Raw genomic sequence first — 17,077 nt, 5'->3', positions numbered from 1 at the left:
GCCTCCCTTCCGCTTTATCCTTCCTGGCCCCAGGACAGGCCCTGAGATCAGCTTTCCATCTCATCAGTGGCATACACTTAGCCTGTGCTATGCTGACAGTGAGTGCTGTGCTAAGTCGCTTAAGTCCTGCCCAACTCTTTGCGACCCTGTGGTCTGTAGCCTTCCAGGCTCCTCTGTCCATGGGCTTCTCCAGGCAAGAATACTGGAGTGGGTTACCATGCCCTTCTCCAGGGCATCTTCCCGAGCCAGGGATCACATCTACATCTCTTATGTCTCCTGCACTGGCAGGTGGGATCTTTATCACTAGCTGCCATCATGCTTTATTTAATGGAGTTTTCCACTGGTCCTCAAACTGTTAGAGAAGAACCAGAGCCCTTTACCCCAGTGTATCTCGTGCAATGTCTTACAAGAATTTGTGCAAACCCACAAAGAATTCTTTGCTATCAGGTACTTTATACCTTAGTATATGATAGTCTGAATATAGTATATGAATATACTGAACATAGTATATGAATATAATATAGTATATGATAGTATATATCTTAGTCTGAATGTAAGTCTATATGTTATGTTCCTCATATCACTGAGGGACAGGGTATGCCTTAGCTCCAAGAGGAGAAAGAAAAGCTGAATACATTTTGATATTACTATTGAAGTTGGGGAAAAGGAGATGGATTTAAAGAGGAGAAGAAAAATAATTACTATTTGTTGAGAACTTGTTAAGATAAGTTTTCTCATTGACTTTTTCCAAATGGTTCTGTGGGTTAGGAACATTTACTTCCATTTTAGAGATGGGTAAAATCAAGATCCAGAGATGTTATAACTTTCAAGACAATCCAGTAAGTAAGCGGCAACAGTTGGATTAAAACTCGGATCTGACTACTCTACCAAGCCCTCCTCCTATTGCCCGAGACACTGAATTTTGACCACATAGGCAGCTACACACCCCAAGACTTTCTCCTTATTGTCAACTGTTCTCAAAACTGAACTTAGATACCATACCTAAGCTAAGAATGGAATTATCATGGGTGTGAAGAATGGAACACCTTTTCTTTCCTGAATTCACTTGATCTTAGAGCCCTGTAAGGACTGTTAGAACCTGGCAATGATGTCAGAGAGAAACCTGACTAAATATACAAGGTAAACAGCATTCGTGGTGGTAAGTAGGTAAGTATTAACTAAAGATACATCATTCATCATTAGAGGACCTGGGACTCTCAAATGTAGAGCTTTAAATAGCCTACAGGAGAGATAAGATAAATGTTTTTGTTTTACTGCCCTTGAAAACCTTTGACCCTGATTATGATTTCACAAGTCATCACTCAGATATATTATATACAGTGCTTCACTCCAGACAGTGAGAGAGTCAAGTTTAGATAAATGTCTCTACTCAGTTATATGGTTCCCCAAAGACTGGCTGATGGAGACTCATGTGGAACCTAATTTTTAAAATTGCATGAAATCACATAAGTCACGGTTTTCATGAGCTTCAATCACACACACTCTAGTGCTCTCTGCAGAGTCTACAGTAGTGAGACAAGGCAGCAGCCACTTGGCTCCGGGTGGTTGAAGCAGAACAGATCAAGGCTAGGGAGCATGTTGGGTCATGGGGGTATTAGGAGGGTAGTGGTCAGCCCACACTCCCCTCACCACACCACATGCCCTGATGCAGGGCTTGACTTGCCTAGCGGAAGGGGCACCTTTTTCTAATTTGCACAAATTGTAACCAGGCCAGTGGTGGCCCTGCTGAAATGTAGGCCCAGACCGGACAGAGCCTTTGGTATTTTTTAGAAAATCCATAAACTTCTATTTTCATAGGCAATCTTCCACTTTGTCTGTGGTTTAGTTGTTAAGTCATATCGGACTCTTGTGATCCCATGGACTGTAGCCTGCCATGCTCCTCTGTCCATGGGATTCTCCAGGCAAGAATACCAGAGTGGGTTGCCATTTCCTTTTCCAGGGCATCTTCCTGGCCCAGGAATTGAACCCAGGTTTCCTGCATTACAGGCATATTCTTTACCAACTGAGCTACGAGGGAAGCCCCCACTTTATTTAATGTCACTCAAAATTTTGAAAAGAAGGAAGTAAACACCTTGTGGGAATCCACTTGGCTCCTGGGACATCACTAGACACACTAGCTTTAAAAAAAATTGAGAGTATTTCTTAATGGTTAATTATGATGGCACCATTATTTATCAGAGGGACTCCCCAGATTTCTTCCATTCACTTTTTAAAAGGATGATTGCTTCTCATTCATTCATATCTCCTAAGTGCCCAGGACACAGTCTGTGCCCTTGGCCATTCAGAGTCTAATTAGAGAGACGCAGATGTGAACCCGCATTCACAACACTGGGTGGGAGTCCCATGATGGAGGGCAGAACAAAATGCCAAGGGGGCAGAGAGGGAGGGGACAGAGAGGACTTCCCGAAGGAGGCAGCAGTTGTGGGTCCCTCCCTCCTGCTGGCCTTGGGCCCCCTTTCCATTTCTCAGGAGCTTCACTCGAATTTGAGAAATGATAGAGGCAGGGGCTGTTATGACATCAGCTATATAGTTTCTTGAAAACTTTACCAGGCAAAGAGCTAAGGTTTGAATATCAGTCTGTTAAAGCTGGAAGAACACCTAGAGACTGTTAGTTCAGTCTCATTGCTTCACAGGGAGACATTGTAGTTCCAGTTCCAGAAGGAAGAAGTGACCAGTCCAAGGTCACCCAGAGGAGAGAGCCACCGACAGAGCAGGGGACAGAAGGCATTTTTGAAACTACCGTTCAGTGTGCTTTTCAAGAAACCATCTTTTCCCAAGCCATAAGAGGAGAAAACACCATCAGTTTCTCTCTGGTTTACAACTCCTTAATGAAGATTGATAAACATCGTATGCTGCTGCTGCTGCTGCTGCTGCTAAGTCGCTTCAGTCGTGTCCGACTCTGTGCGACCCCAGAGACGGCAGCCCACCAGGCTCCCCCATCCCTGGGATTCTCCAGGCAAGAACACTGGAGTGGGTTGCCATTTCCTTCTCCAACACATGAAAGTGAAAAGTGAAAGTGAAGTCACTTAATCATGTCTGACTCTTAGTGACCCCATGGACTGCAGCCTACCAGGCTCCTCCGTCCATGGGATTTTCCAGACAAGAGTACTGGAGTGGGGTGCCATTGCTTTCTCTGTCGTATGATGCTAGTAGTTCCCAATTCTTATTACCCTGTATCCCTGGAAACCATCCCACAGAAACCATACTAGAATTAGGTGATGCATTGTCAACCAAGGATGTGCTGGCAAACAAACCAGACATAACTAACAAGGTATTGTAACAGCAAGGATACAGTGGTGCTAAGCCTCAGGGAACTTTATTTAAAATGGTAAATCACATTCCAACTCCTGTAACAGGAGTAAAGGTACGTTGAACATGATTATGCATGGATCAAAGCAGGACGTAAAATGAGCTGAAAACTATATTCTAGCCATAAAAGCACAATAGTGAACATTAAACTCGTCATGTGATATTCTGATTTGCCTTCTTAGAGGTTCATGGAAATCATTTACTAGATGGTCTTGGTCTCTTAAAAAGTCCCCTAAGGAGAAATGGGTGTGAAGGTTGTGACTCCTCCAGTGACATTCTGGCTGCTGGGTCAGCTGTGACCGCTCAGCCACACACCCAGCTTCTCTGCCGTGTGCCGAAAAAGCCAAGGTCCCTGGTGGGGCTGGTGGTCTACTGGGGGAGATCTCTACACAAATGATGCTCTATTTTGTCACCCTGAAAACTCCGCTGATTTTATGATACCATGATCTTGTGTGACACTAAGGAAAAAGACTGCCAAATAAATTATGACACAGAACCACGAGGCAGTCCTGTGCAGCATATCCCTCCCGGCGGGTAATTGCTTTCATTTCTTCTGAGGCATCTGGCGATTTCTCTCGCCTGCAGAGGCACTGCTCAGCCTGTGCTAGGCAGCCCTTTTGCTTAATCTTAGTATAAAACAGAGCAGTTTCCTCTCTGTGTGAACATAAAGCACTTGGTTGTCACTTTGCAAGAAAATGTGAAACATGGAACCGTGGTCATGTCTTCAAAGATGAACATTTGTTTTCCTGGTGCAAAAGGGAACCCTGCCACTCTGTCTTTGCCTCTCTGCATAAGCAATAACTCCCCTTCCATCCAGAATCATACTTTTTGAAGTGATTTTAAATGACAATTAGACTCAACACATATATCAACAACACACCTAATCCTACTAAAGGGAACGGCTCTTTATCAGTTGCTACATAACAAACCACCCCAAAAATGAAGACTTCCTAAAAATAATCTAACTAAAGCAATGGAATTGCTGAAAACAAGACCAAAAGTCACCTAAGGAAGTATGTGTTTTTCCTCTTTTATGCTCTTTAGCAAACCAGAGCATGAAAATCCATCCTTTCACCTTTTTTTGCTATAACCAAATTACTGCAGGAGGTTCTATTAATGTTTTCTTGTCTCCTGAAAGAAAGTGAAAGCGTCAGTCACTCAGTTGTGTCCGACTCTTTGCGACCCCATGGACTGTGGCCCTCCAGGCTCTTCTATCCATGGAATTCTCCAGGCAAGAATACTGGAGTGGGTTGTCATTCCCTCCCCCAGGGGATCTTCCTGACCCAGGGATAGAACCCTCGTCTCTTTTGTCTCCGGCACTGGCAGGCGGGTTCTTTACCACTAGCCCATCTGGGAAGCCCTCCTTGTGTCCTAGCAAAACTCATTGAAAGCAATGTCTGGGACTTCCCTGGTGGTCCAGTGGTTAAGAATCCACCTGCCAATGCAGGGGACACGGGTTCGGTCCCTGATCTGGGAAGATTCCAAATGCCAACAGGCAACTAAGCCCATGCATCACAGCTACTGAGCCCACGCTCTAGAGCCTGCGATCTGAAACTGCTGAGCCTACGAGCTCTAACTACTGAAGCCCCAGCTACTGTTGCCTAGGGCCCAAGCTCTGCAACAAGAAAAGCCAGAACAATGAGAAGTCCACACACCACAACTAGAGAGTGGCTCTGCTCGCGCAGTTAAGAGAAAGCCTGCACGCAGCAATGAAGACTCGGCGCAACCAAGAATAAATAAATAAATAAACGTTAAAATTTAGAAAGGGTTCTACCTGTTTTTTTAAAAAAGTAACATCTGAAACTTCTCCCCTCTCTTCAATTCTGCCTTAGCTTATGAAAAGCTACAGAGTACAGCAGTTTAGAATCACGCTACATAAAAGCCACCTGCAAATGTGTTTTTAAATCCCTTTTCCTAATCTTCCATGTCTAAGCCTACTCAATCGTTTGTCAGCAAACTTTATTTCTTCTTCCTAAAAACAAAGATGGCCAGGATGGAGGGGACACATGTATATTTATGGGCGATTCACACTGATGTATGACAAAAACCGTCACAATGCTGTAGGGTAATTAACCTCTAATTAAAACAAATAAATAAACTTAATTTAAAAAATGTAGATAGCACCAACTGCCTGACAGAGTTACTATGAGGCTTAAATAAAACAATGTATTTCATACAATTAGTACAATGTAGGATCCCCCAAAAGGCTTAAGGCTAAGGTCATGTCAGGAATAGTTCTAGTTTCTGGAGATAATAGCAGTAAACAAACAAATCCCCAATTTCATGGAGAAATCATTCTAGCAGGGAGAGACAGAGTAACTCAAAATTTTTATATAGTGAAATGGTAGAAATGCTAAGGAGAAAATAGAACAAGTATTTGTGTCAGGATGTGGGATTTATTCTGAGGTAGGATTTATTTATTTATTAAATAATAAATAATTTACTTATTATTCAAACCTTGGGAGGGTTTGAATAGGCCAGGAATTTGACCCACGGTTCTGGGCTTAAGAATAAACTGTTGGGTAATTTCAAGGAAGTCCTTAAAAGAAGCTTCCAAATTTCCCTCCAGAACTGTCTAAGCCAGGCCTGGGAAAGGATGGGCCACCAAAGATGCTGCCCCATGAAGCTGAACAGTGGCAGGGAGTTGGGGAAGAAGTAGGAGCTGAGGTGAGTGGCTGAGGTGGGCGGCTGAGGTAAGGGGGCTGAAGTGGGGAGCTGAGGGGGGGGGGCGAGGTGGGGGTGCTGAGGTGGGGGTGCAGAGGTGGGGGGCTGAGGTGGAGTGCTGAGGTAGGGGGGCTGAGGTAGGGGGGCTGAGGTGGGGGGACTGAGGTGGGGGCTAAGATGAGGGGACTGAGGTACGGGGGCTGAGGTGAGTGGCTGAGGTAGGGGTGCTGAGATAGGGGGGCTGAGGTGTGTGGACTGAGGTGGGGGGCTGAGGTGAGTGGCTGAGGTGGGGGTGCTGAGACAGGGGGGCTGAGGTGGGAGTGCTGAGGTAGGGGGGCTGAGGTGTGGGGACTGAGGTGGGCAGCTGAGGTGAGTGGCTGAGGTAGGGCTGCTGAGGTAGGGGGGCTGAGGTAGGGGTGCTGAGTGGGGGGTTGAGGTGAGGGGACTGAGGTGGGGGGCTGAGGTGGGGGTGCTGAAGTAGGGGGGCTGAGGTGTGGCGACTGAGGTGAGCGGTTGAGGTGGGGGTGCTGAGGTAGGGGTGCTGAGGTGAGCGGTTGAGGTGAGGGTGCTGAGGTAGGGGGGCTGAGGTGTGGGGATTGAGGTGGGCGGCTGAGGTGGGGGTGGCCAGCAATACATCACAGGGGCAGCATCTGCTGACCTCCAGACAGATGAGCAGAACCTTCACTGCACTGAGTCGGGAAAAGAAAGGAGGCCAAATTCTAAATGTGCTTTTCTGGGGGTTGAGGGGCAAGGGTAAGGCAAGACCAATTACATCATTTGCAGGACTTAGTACAAAATGAAAATGTGCGGTCCTTTTATAAAACCTTAAGAATTTAAGATGTGACAGCAGAGAATGAGACAAGCCTGGGGCCCCTCTGGGCACAGAGGGAAGGGGCAGTGCAGCCTCACAGGCCACTTGCCTATGAAGCTAGCCCTGGAGACAGGCAAGCTACTTGCTGGTTTAGGAAAAGAAGATTATGCTAAAGTGAGATTTAGGGACCATGTGTGACTTTAAACTGGCTTCCCTGGTGGTTCAAATGGTAAAGAATCCACCTGCAGTGCAGGAGACCTGGGTTCGAGCCCTGGGTTGGGGAGATCCCCTGGAGAAGGAAAAGGCTACCCACTCCAGTATTCCGGCCTGGAGAATTTCATGAACTATATAGTTCATGGGGTCTCAAAGAGTCAGACACGGTTGAATGACTTTCACTTTCAGTTTTTCTGTGACTTTAGATTAGCAGGGATGGCCTTTCCTGGCTATTAAATTAGCCTAGATGACGGAGTGTCAGCTGCCAGTGTGAAGAGATGGTTAGAATGGGGGTAGAATTCTTTTCCCTCAAACTCTACTTCTCTTAAAATATTTGTTTATTTATTGTGATTAAAATATGCATAACATTTTAACCATCTAGAGGTATACAATTCACTGGCACTGAAACACTGACAAGTGTTATATAACCATCACCTCTCTTTATGCCTAAAGCTTTTTCATTATCCCTATTAAACAAAACATCTATCCCTATTAAACAATAACTCCTCCCCCCACCCCAGCCCCTGGTAACCTCTGTTCTAGTTTCAGTTTATAGGAATTTGCCTCATCTAGGTGTCGCCATAGAATTCTGAACTGCCACACACACGTTCTCTGTTTCAAACTCAAAAGGCCTATAATATCCGGTGTTCTGGTAGCCCTTGGTTCCCCTCACCTGCATGTAGATCAGATCTACAGCTGTTCTGCAGTCCATCAGCCTGGCATCGAGGGATGGGTCCAGGTACCTGCATGATTCAGGAGTGTTCAGTTAATTTAACCAATATTTATTGAGCAACTATTATATTCCAAACCCTGAAACACATCAGTAGGCAGAGCAAAGTCCATGCTCAACTTATATTTTATTTGAGGGGAAAAAGAGAGTGGTATGCACTAAATGGGTAAACAAATGAGACCATTTAAATAACTGGTAAATTAAAGCAAGAAAACAAGACACAGAATAATAAGGTGCTCAAATGATGTTGATACATACTCAGTTCTGCTCAACGTTTCATTATCTCTGTTCTTGGTGAATTATAAAAGTCAGCCATAATATATTTACACTCACTTATTCTTGACTATAAACAGAATGAACAACAACAAAATTAAGGTTGATTTCATCTGAATAAAAATAACCCAACCCTGGAGATACAAGGATTTTGCAGCTGTTACAACAGAAGCCTGTGAAAACACACTGCCTGATTCTTAGGATCTGACTCATATTGTAAGCCTATTTAGTGCCCTCTGTGAGTAGACAAGCACAAAAAACAAGGCTTTAGGGAAATGGTCCATATCCCATTTAAATCAAGCCCCAACTCTCAATGCCCCCTTCCCACCTGCAAATCCTGGCATAGCCATCTGCCCTGTACCCACATCCATATCACTGTCCTATGCCCAGGCCCCCTCACCTCTTGCCTGAGCTGCTCAGGTGACCTCACCAGACATTCCGCCTCAGTTGTGTCCCTCAGACCCACACTCCACATAGTTGTGTCCCTCAGTCCCACACTCCACATTAGAACTGGAGTAGTCTTTCCCAAGGAACCTTTCGGATGCTCACAGTCCCAGGGGTTAGAGCATTTATCCTGTTGACTCCCAAGGCCCTTCATAGGAGATCCTGCTTTCATTCCCAGTTCTATCTCTGACCTCTCTCCCCTGGCCCACACTCTGTACATTCCAACCTTGTCTTCTCTCTTCTCCCTCCATTCAGAAGACCACTCCCCTCACCTGCCTTCTTCCTGGACTTATCGGCCTCTCCCTCAAGCCTCACCCTCGTGTCTCCTCTTCTGGTCCCTACTCCCCAAGGCTGTGTTAGCAACCCGTCCCCTGGGCTTCCTCAGCTCCCTGAATTTACCTTGATCTCTGCTCTGATCAAGCTGATATTACACCAGGTATGAAGATCCCTGGGCCCAGGGGCTGGCTCCTATTCAGACCCCTTGCCCCTCTGCACCTTGGCAAAGGGACTTGCAAATAGCAGAGCTTCATGTTTGTCTAGCAGATCCAGGATTGCCAGGATAAAGTGAAGTTACACGTACTATGTGAGTGCAGTAGCCAGCCAAGACTGGACCGAAACAGTCAGGAGAGGGTACTCCAGGGTTGGTCTATCACCAGTCTGAAGGCAGAGCGAGCAAAATCATGGAGCTCAGCAGGGGAGGGGGAGAAGATGATGGGATTGTCATAGACCAGGAAAAGGATGAAAATACAGATGCTTGAAGATCAACTTCATTCTAGCGGCTGGGGAGAAGCAACGGAAACATTCCTATGTTCCATTTAGCTATTTCACCCCTGCACCCCAGGTGCCCTATGTGGCAGAGATAACAACCGTTACACCAGAGATGGAGAGCCCTCAGACTCACCCCAGACCGGAGCTCTGAGAGGTCAGGGCAGGCCACCCTCTGGTCTAGAAGGAACTATACCATCTTTGGCAAGAAGCATCAGGGAATTGACAGAAAAATCCCTAAAACTCGACTTGGTCTCACCGCCAGCTCTCACCTGCTGGGGATTCCACAGCGAGTGATAGTCGACCTAGCCTCTCTGCTCCCACCTGGTGAGGGCTCCCTCAGGACAGAGGGCCAGAAGCTGCAGGATCCTACCCCCAGACTCGCCCCTTCCAGTAACCTCATCCTCAGCTCTAAAAGCTGAAGTAGGCCCTCCTTTCCTCTTGGTCCCCACGAGCAAAGGCAATCTGTCTGGATCTGAAATACAGGCTGGTGATGGGATAGACGTTTTATCTTGTACTTATGATCTGGAATTTATCTATTTGATGTAGACACAGGCAAAGCCCAATTTCTAATTCAAGTTTAAGATGAGGGACAGAATCCTCATCTCTTAGAGAGTTCATGGACAAAACAGTCTAATCCAGAGGGTTTGTTTCTTAATTACCATTTTCATCATGATTATTATCACTATAACGATAAAAAACATGACCAAAACTTATTGAGCACATAGGATTACTCCATTTAACTCACACTATAATCCTGAGATAGACTCTATCATTAATATTCTCATTTTACAGATAAAGAAATTGAGACTTGGAGAGCTTCAATAACATGGCTAGAGTTATTGAGCTAAACCCCGAGACACACATATTCAGATCCCAGGAACAACTGTGCTTAGCTACCTGTTACTCTCTAAAATCTCAGACAAAACTGCATCCTTTTTGCCTTCTCAGGGCTCTCTGCCACATATTGCAACTATTTCTCAGAATACTTTCGAATAGTTGTACGTGAACTTTTAGCCTTGCTTGGAATCCCTTTCCAAAATTCGAAGCCACAGCCTGGAGCTCTAACAAGGCACCACAAGGATAAGATTATTACTATTCCTTGATTTCAAATGCCTTTCTTTAGAGCTTCTGTGTTCAGATTTCAGAATAACTGGGCCAGGAAAGAGTAAACCAAAGAAGCAATCCAATACAGCCACAGTGATATACACTGGGAAATACAGACTAATCTGCCCCCCATGCCAATGGAGAGTGTCCTGCTTCTCACTGTTATTTTGTTCACTTGTTCTCCATAGGATCCCTTGTGTCTGGGGGAAATAAAAGTGTTTTCTGCAAAAATACAGCAGATTTTTCCCCCCTAGTTTTCATCTCAATCTAGGAAAATATGTCTGGCTCTGGTAAATAAACATGTATAATTGGAATCCATTAGGAAGGTAAGCCGAATACATAGAGTTCAAGTTCACTGCAAATTGGCTGAGCCCACTCTTTGCCTTCAGAAAATACCACGGTTCAACAGATAAATCAGACTTGCTTGTAATCATCAATAAACTCCTTCAATTAAATAGTCAGTCATATATTCCAAAGCAAACCCTGCAATTCCTTTCCATTACCTGCTTCAATCCCCAGCCCCTCACCCTCAGCCTATTCTTCATGGTTGCCATCCTTATGATAATATCCCTCAGGTTTTTAATCTGAGCCAGTGAAAGTCATCCTCAACAGCCTATTCTTTAGGACAAATGTTCTGGTTCATTTCCTCTCCCCGCCCTCCTTCACTGCTTTCCTCTCGACCTTCCCCAAGCCCCTGAGCTCTGTCCAGCTGTTAGACTGTAAGCCGGGTACGGTGAGATTCAGACAAGTTCTTATTAGCAAAGCTAAGATATCCTGAAACACTCTGTCATAATAAATGCTTACTTACCACTTGCTGAGTCCAACCTTGCAGTTTTCCACTTCGGAACTTCGAAGGCTAACATATGGGAGTTCAAAGTCTGCCAATTTTTTCACGACTAGAGAAAGAAGAAAGAGTCTTCCTGGTTGAAATACATACATATTTACACACAGTGTTTACATACAGTGCTTTAAAGTGATAAAATAGAGCATTAATATTGGAAGGAATAAAATCACATTAATAATATTCTCTTGCATTTGTATACAATTTTTAACTTTCTAAAATTCATTCTGTAGAAGGCAATGGCACCCCACTCCAGTACTCTTGCCTAGAAAATCTCATGGACGGAGGAGCCTGGTAGGCTGCAGTCCATGGACATGACTGAGCGACTTCACTTTCACTTTTCACTTGCATGCATTGGAGAAGGAAATGGCAACCCATTCGTGTTCTTGCCTGGAGAATCCCAGGGATGGGGGAGCCTGGTGGGCTGCCATCTATGGGGTCGCACAGAGTCAGACACGACTGAAGCGACTTAGCAGCAACAGCAGCAAAATTCATTCAAAAAATGAGTAGCCTTTGATCCTCATAAAAGACCAGTGCCTTGGGCTTCCCTGGTGGCTCAGTGGTTAAGAATCTGCGTGCCAGTGCAGGACACACGGGTTCGAATCCTGGTCCAGGAAGATCCCAGATGCTGCAAACAAAGCAACTAAGCCTGTGCGCTACAACTATTGAGCCTGTGCTCAGGAGCCTGGGAACTGCAACTATGGAGCCCCCCGCCCCCCCCCCCCCCACAGCTACTGAAGCCCACATGTCCTGGAGCCTGTGCTCAGCAACAAGAGAAGCTACCACAGTAAGTCCATACATCACAACTACAGGACAGCCTCCACTCACCAGAACTAGAGAAAGTCCATGCAGCAACGAAGATTCAGTGCAGCTAATAAATAAATTTAAAAAAAAATTCACAGGTATTAAAAAAAAAAAGGACCAGTGCGTTGAGTAGGGAACATTTTCATTGTGATATGGATGAAGAAACTGAGGTCCACAGAGATCCAATGCCTTCACCAACACACCACAGCTACTGGTGGCCGAGTTAAGAGGTTTTCCTAACTTCCACCTCCAAATCACCTCCCCAAAACACCTGAGAACATATGTAAACTACTAAGAGGTAACATACCATTTCACAACAACAACAACTTGTAATTTCTAAAAATGCACTGCGGAGAAAAGCAAAATGTATGGGATAAGACCCTGATGCTGGGAAAGATCGAAGATGGGAGGAGGGGATGACAGAGGATGAGAGGGTTGGATGGCATCGCCGATGCGATGGACATGAGTTTGAGTAAACTCTGGGAGTTGGTGATGGACAGGAAAGCCTGACGTGCTGCAGTCCATGGGGTCGCAAAGAGTCCGACATGACTGAGCACCTGAACTGACTGATATGAAACATAATGTCATTGGTCACTATCTCACTGCAAGTGTAGTTTTTAAAAGGATCTAAGAACTGAGTTTTATACCATCTACGCTTCAAAGCAAACATTCCTTAACAAGGAGACATGATGGTCTGATGGGATCTGCTGATGCCCAGAGTCCAGCACTCCAGCACAAGGGGGCTGTGGCATGGCTGGTGGCCAGCAGCCAGGGCAGAGATGAAGGTGTGCCTAGACAGCAGGACTGGGGTCAAGAGCCCCCAGAGGAAGTGTAGTTACTGGAAAGAACTGACGTCTTGCTCCTGACTGCACTGCCTCTCTGGAGCTGCTCACCCCAGCTCACCCCCAGCTCCAAGGCACAGTGAAAATGAAAGTGTTAGTCCCTCAGTCATGCCCAGCTCTCTGCGACACCATGGACTGGAGCCCATCAGACTCCTCTGTCCATGGGATTCTCCAGGCAAGAATACTAGAGTGGGTTGCCATTGCCTTCTCCAGTGGATCTTCCTGACCCAGGAATCGAACCCAGGTCTCCTGCACTGCAGGCAGATTCTTTACCGTCTGAGTCACCAGGGAAGCCCAAAGCAGCAACCTCAACCCCCCACACAGATGTCCAGTCCAGCAGCCAAGAGTCATAGTAGGGACCGCACACTGGGGAGTTCTTCTTGAGAGGAGTGTAACCAGCCCCTCAGTGGCGATCCTTTGTCTCCTGGCTGAGCGCTTGCCCACACCAGCCCACGCCATCTCAGGCTGCCTGCCCCTCCTCCTGTCCTTCTTACCAGACAGCCTGCCCTCTTTGCAAAACTGAATGAGAAACAGGCCGAAGTAGCCCAGCAGCTCCTGACACAGTCCAACGTTGTGTGACACCACCTTTAACCAAAGACAAGAAACAGGGAAAAGTTAGGAGCGGCCACCTGTAAATGCCAATAAAAAAGAGCTTTAGGGGGGCAGTAGACACTAAGAGAACTCTTTCCGGAATCTAAAAATGGTTCAAACTCATTTTAGAAAATTTAGAAATTTAAAAAAAAAAATCACAGTAAAGAAAATAAAAATTGGTCCCCCTGCAGTGGACATGCACTGGTCCCAGCTGAGACTGGTTTGTCTCATCTCACATGCGGGCGTGTCTTCCCAGATGGTTTTGGTCTTTATTGTCCCCTGGGGGCAGTAGCCATTCACCACGATCATTTGTCCATCTTGCCTGCCCCAGGGGCTGGATTACCAGATCCTGGGAAAAGGGATGTTCCCCACCACTTGGCTGGCATATGAAAGTATACAGGATAATGTCCACCTGTGACACCCCAGGCTTCCTTCTCTCTCCTGTCTGCTGTGATGGTCAAGTCTAACTCATGTGGCTTTTGCTCAGTAAAACCTCTGATCCTGGGCACAGGCTGCCTTCATTTCATATTCCTCTTTGACCTTTACCTCAAACAGTTTTCATTTCAACACAGATGATTTCATTTGTATCCACTGGTCATGAGGCTGTAACCTTGTAACACTTCACGTCCATTCACCCTCCCTCACCAAGGTTCCTGTTCCATTGGCCCTTTCCCTCTCCACTTAGCCTGCCCACCCCTCTTTACAGCGGGGTTCCTGGGTGATTTCTTTGCACACCTAGTCTGAATTCGCTGGACCACCTCTGCAACATGTGAGGGTCCTCCTATACAGCTCTGTTCATGAGCTGACCTTTTAACCAGGGCTCCAAGTTCTCAAGGTGGCAGTTGTATAAATGCTAGACTCAAAGTGGTACTTTTCCTGCCTGAAGTGTGTAAATTGCCTTGAGAGACAGTCTAAAGAGGAGGATGGTATGAGTGAGTTTCTTAATATAGCTCTGAAAATAAAGATGAGCTTGGGAACTTTTCACAGCTTTTACTCAATGTTTATCCCCATTTTCCTTCTTTCTACCTTACTCTTTTCCCTAGGCCCTTGCAAAAATAAGCAAACAAACAAAAAGTCCAAACCAAACCACAGGGCACCTCTGTGTGTGGGGCTGAGTGTGCACCAGTAGTAATAGATTGCAAAGTCATCCTTTCCTAAAGTAAATATGACCCACATCCGCTCAAATTAGATTCCTCTCTTCTCTGACTCATTCATTGAAAACAGCAAGCTTACATGCCAAAGAAGATAGTGGAGTGAGAAGAAAGAGGACAGAGATGCTTTCTACAACGTATAAAGACATAGATAAACACCTTCTTTCAAGAGGAGAAATCAATACAAAAAGAGACACGATAGTATTTCCTTCTTAGCAAAAGTTAATGATGCTTCAAAACTCAAATACCACTAGTACCACTACATTAGCACAGACGCATACAAAATAAAAAGAGATTTTACTTTGTTGTTGGTCCTTAAAAGAACCCAGCAGGATAGCTGGAGAAGTGCAATGAGAGTGGTGAAGTGAGAGCAGTAACAAGTAGGCTTGAAAAGATACGGATGATAATTTTTAATTACAAAATGCAAATTACATTTTATACCAGCTATGGAATTTCCCTGGAAGAGAATTCACACCAGTTCCTGGCCAAGTGTTTGCTTTTGGACTTCTCTGGTGGCTCAGATGGTAAAGAATCTGCCTGCAGTGTGGGAGACCTGGGTTTGATCCCTGGGTTGGAAGATCCCCTGGAAGAGGGCGTGGCAACCCACTCCAGTGTTCTTACCCGGAGAATCACCTGGCAGGCTCCTCTGTCCGTAGGGTCACAAAGAGTCAGACATGACCGAGTGACTATGCACAACACAGCACAAGTGTTTGATTTACCTTTTAGGGAAACTCCTTTACTTTGTTTTACTTCCAGTGCCAAGGATGTCCACGCCGTGGGTTTTAATTTCTCGCCAGTCAATGTGATGGGAGAGGGGAAGTTCATTTTTCTGAGGTTAAAGTACCTCATTCAACTTATGCTATTAGTTACAAAGGGAAACTGGCCAAGACAGGAGGCGTCGTGGAACCCCAGGCTTACTGCCCTGTGTGTGTGCTTAGTTGCTTGGTCGTGTCCGACTCTTGCAACCCCGTGGACTGTAGCCCGCCAGGCTCCTCTGTCCATGGGATTTTCCAGGCAAGAATACTGGAGTGAGTAGCCATTTCCTTCTCCCGGGAATATTCCAGACCCAGGAATTGAACCCAGGTCTCCGGCATTGCAGACAGACAGTTTACCATCTGAGCTACAAGGGAAGCCCTCCAGACTTACTGCCCTGCTCAATGTTTATTCAGCACTCCCTCTAATATCAGTACCAATACCAATATTGATGAAGAACGGTGACCGCCACTGCTGATGGATGACAAGCTATTCCTATAATTGCTGAGACATCAACTCAAAAAATTAAATAACTTACCCAGACTCAAACAGCTAGGATGGGGCAGCTCTGTAATTTAAACCTGGGACTTGACCTAACCCCAGAAGATAGGAGACCCCATATTCCCAGCAGCAGCCGACTCTAGCTGCAGTTATGTCTAATTTGGCCAGTGAGCCCAGTGTGTGAAAAACATGTCAATAATGGTGTCTACAGGCAGGGCGGCTGCTCTCCGGGTCTCTACAGGTCCAACCGTCTGCAAATTAGCTTACACCCTGCAGCTACATCTCTGTCTTTCTCTGAGTCTGTGTTCCCTACACCAGCTATCACTGTCTTCTTCTGTTGTGTGTCTGTCTCCCACTTTGTTCATCCTGGGAGGGCAATTTAGGGACCTGTGATTTGTGTTCTGGGGTCTCTCGGTATAAAACCCCTCAAGTGTTCAACATCAAGAGCACTTGATGCATTTTAGAAAGATCATTCTAGAAATCAGTACAGATTAGCCAGACTGGAAGAAGGGAAACTAGTTTGGGGGGCTGTTAGGGGCATGGGGAGGGAAAGGAGGAAACAGGGAGGGTGAATGAATAGCAGAGAGATGGGATGTAGTGGAAGTAGGATTTGGGGGGCTAAGGAGGAGGTGGAGGAGGAACCATAGTAACTTCTCAATGAATGGCTTTAGCAGCTAGGTGGCTGCCGATACCATGGAAACGGGTCACAATCCAGCAGCCAAGAAAAGGCTGTATGTGGTGACTTCAGTTAGGAGGGAAGTTATAAAATTATCATTCTTGAGCAGAGCAAGACCTAGAGAAGGGGTATTTCCTAATCTGAGGGTGCAAACAAAAGGGCGCAGGTGAGCTCAAACCTCCAAGCTGGGAAGGGGAGCCAGGATGCAACAGGAAGCACCCAGAGTCTCAGGGCAAGGCAGGCTCAAGGCCTGGGAGTCCAGCAGGGAGCACCAGCTCAGAAGCCAGCTGACACCAGGACTTCAGCACAGGGAATTCCCATTCTTGGAAAGGTCCTAGAAACTTTCTGACCCCCTCCTGTTCATAACTTCTTATTCTCCATTGAGTGTTTCTCTGGAAGGTTAGCATTGGTGAAAGCACTGCAATCTAAAATGCAACTGGAGGATATAAAATGAAAAACCCCACAAGCGTGCCCTCAAAAAGACAAGCCCTAAGGACTGAGAGGCTGATTTCTCACAAATGCCTGATTCACAGAAAACTGATAATATTGGAATTATTTTTAAATGCTAGGGAGCTGGTCCA

At 45.9% G+C, this 17,077-nt stretch overlaps 1 protein-coding gene across 2 annotated transcripts in view; it reads right to left on the bottom strand.

The window, feature by feature from the left end:
* The window catches only part of SNX31 (sorting nexin 31), an 84,967-nt gene that overhangs the window by 31,603 nt on the left and 36,287 nt on the right, over positions 1-17,077 (bottom strand). For both annotated transcript variants that reach the window (XM_069601150.1, XM_069601149.1), the window contains exons 6-8: positions 13,319-13,409; positions 11,146-11,233; positions 7,692-7,761 (exon numbers count right to left, since the gene is read on the bottom strand). In XM_069601150.1, the coding sequence (XP_069457251.1) occupies positions 7,692-7,761; positions 11,146-11,233; positions 13,319-13,409 (249 nt within the window). The remainder of the gene's footprint in view (positions 1-7,691; positions 7,762-11,145; positions 11,234-13,318; positions 13,410-17,077) is intronic.

This window comes from Ovis canadensis, chromosome 9 (genome assembly GCF_042477335.2).
Source record: "Ovis canadensis isolate MfBH-ARS-UI-01 breed Bighorn chromosome 9, ARS-UI_OviCan_v2, whole genome shotgun sequence".
Taxonomy (NCBI): Eukaryota; Metazoa; Chordata; class Mammalia; order Artiodactyla; family Bovidae; genus Ovis; species Ovis canadensis.
This window is presented reverse-complemented; position numbering and strand designations above follow the sequence as displayed.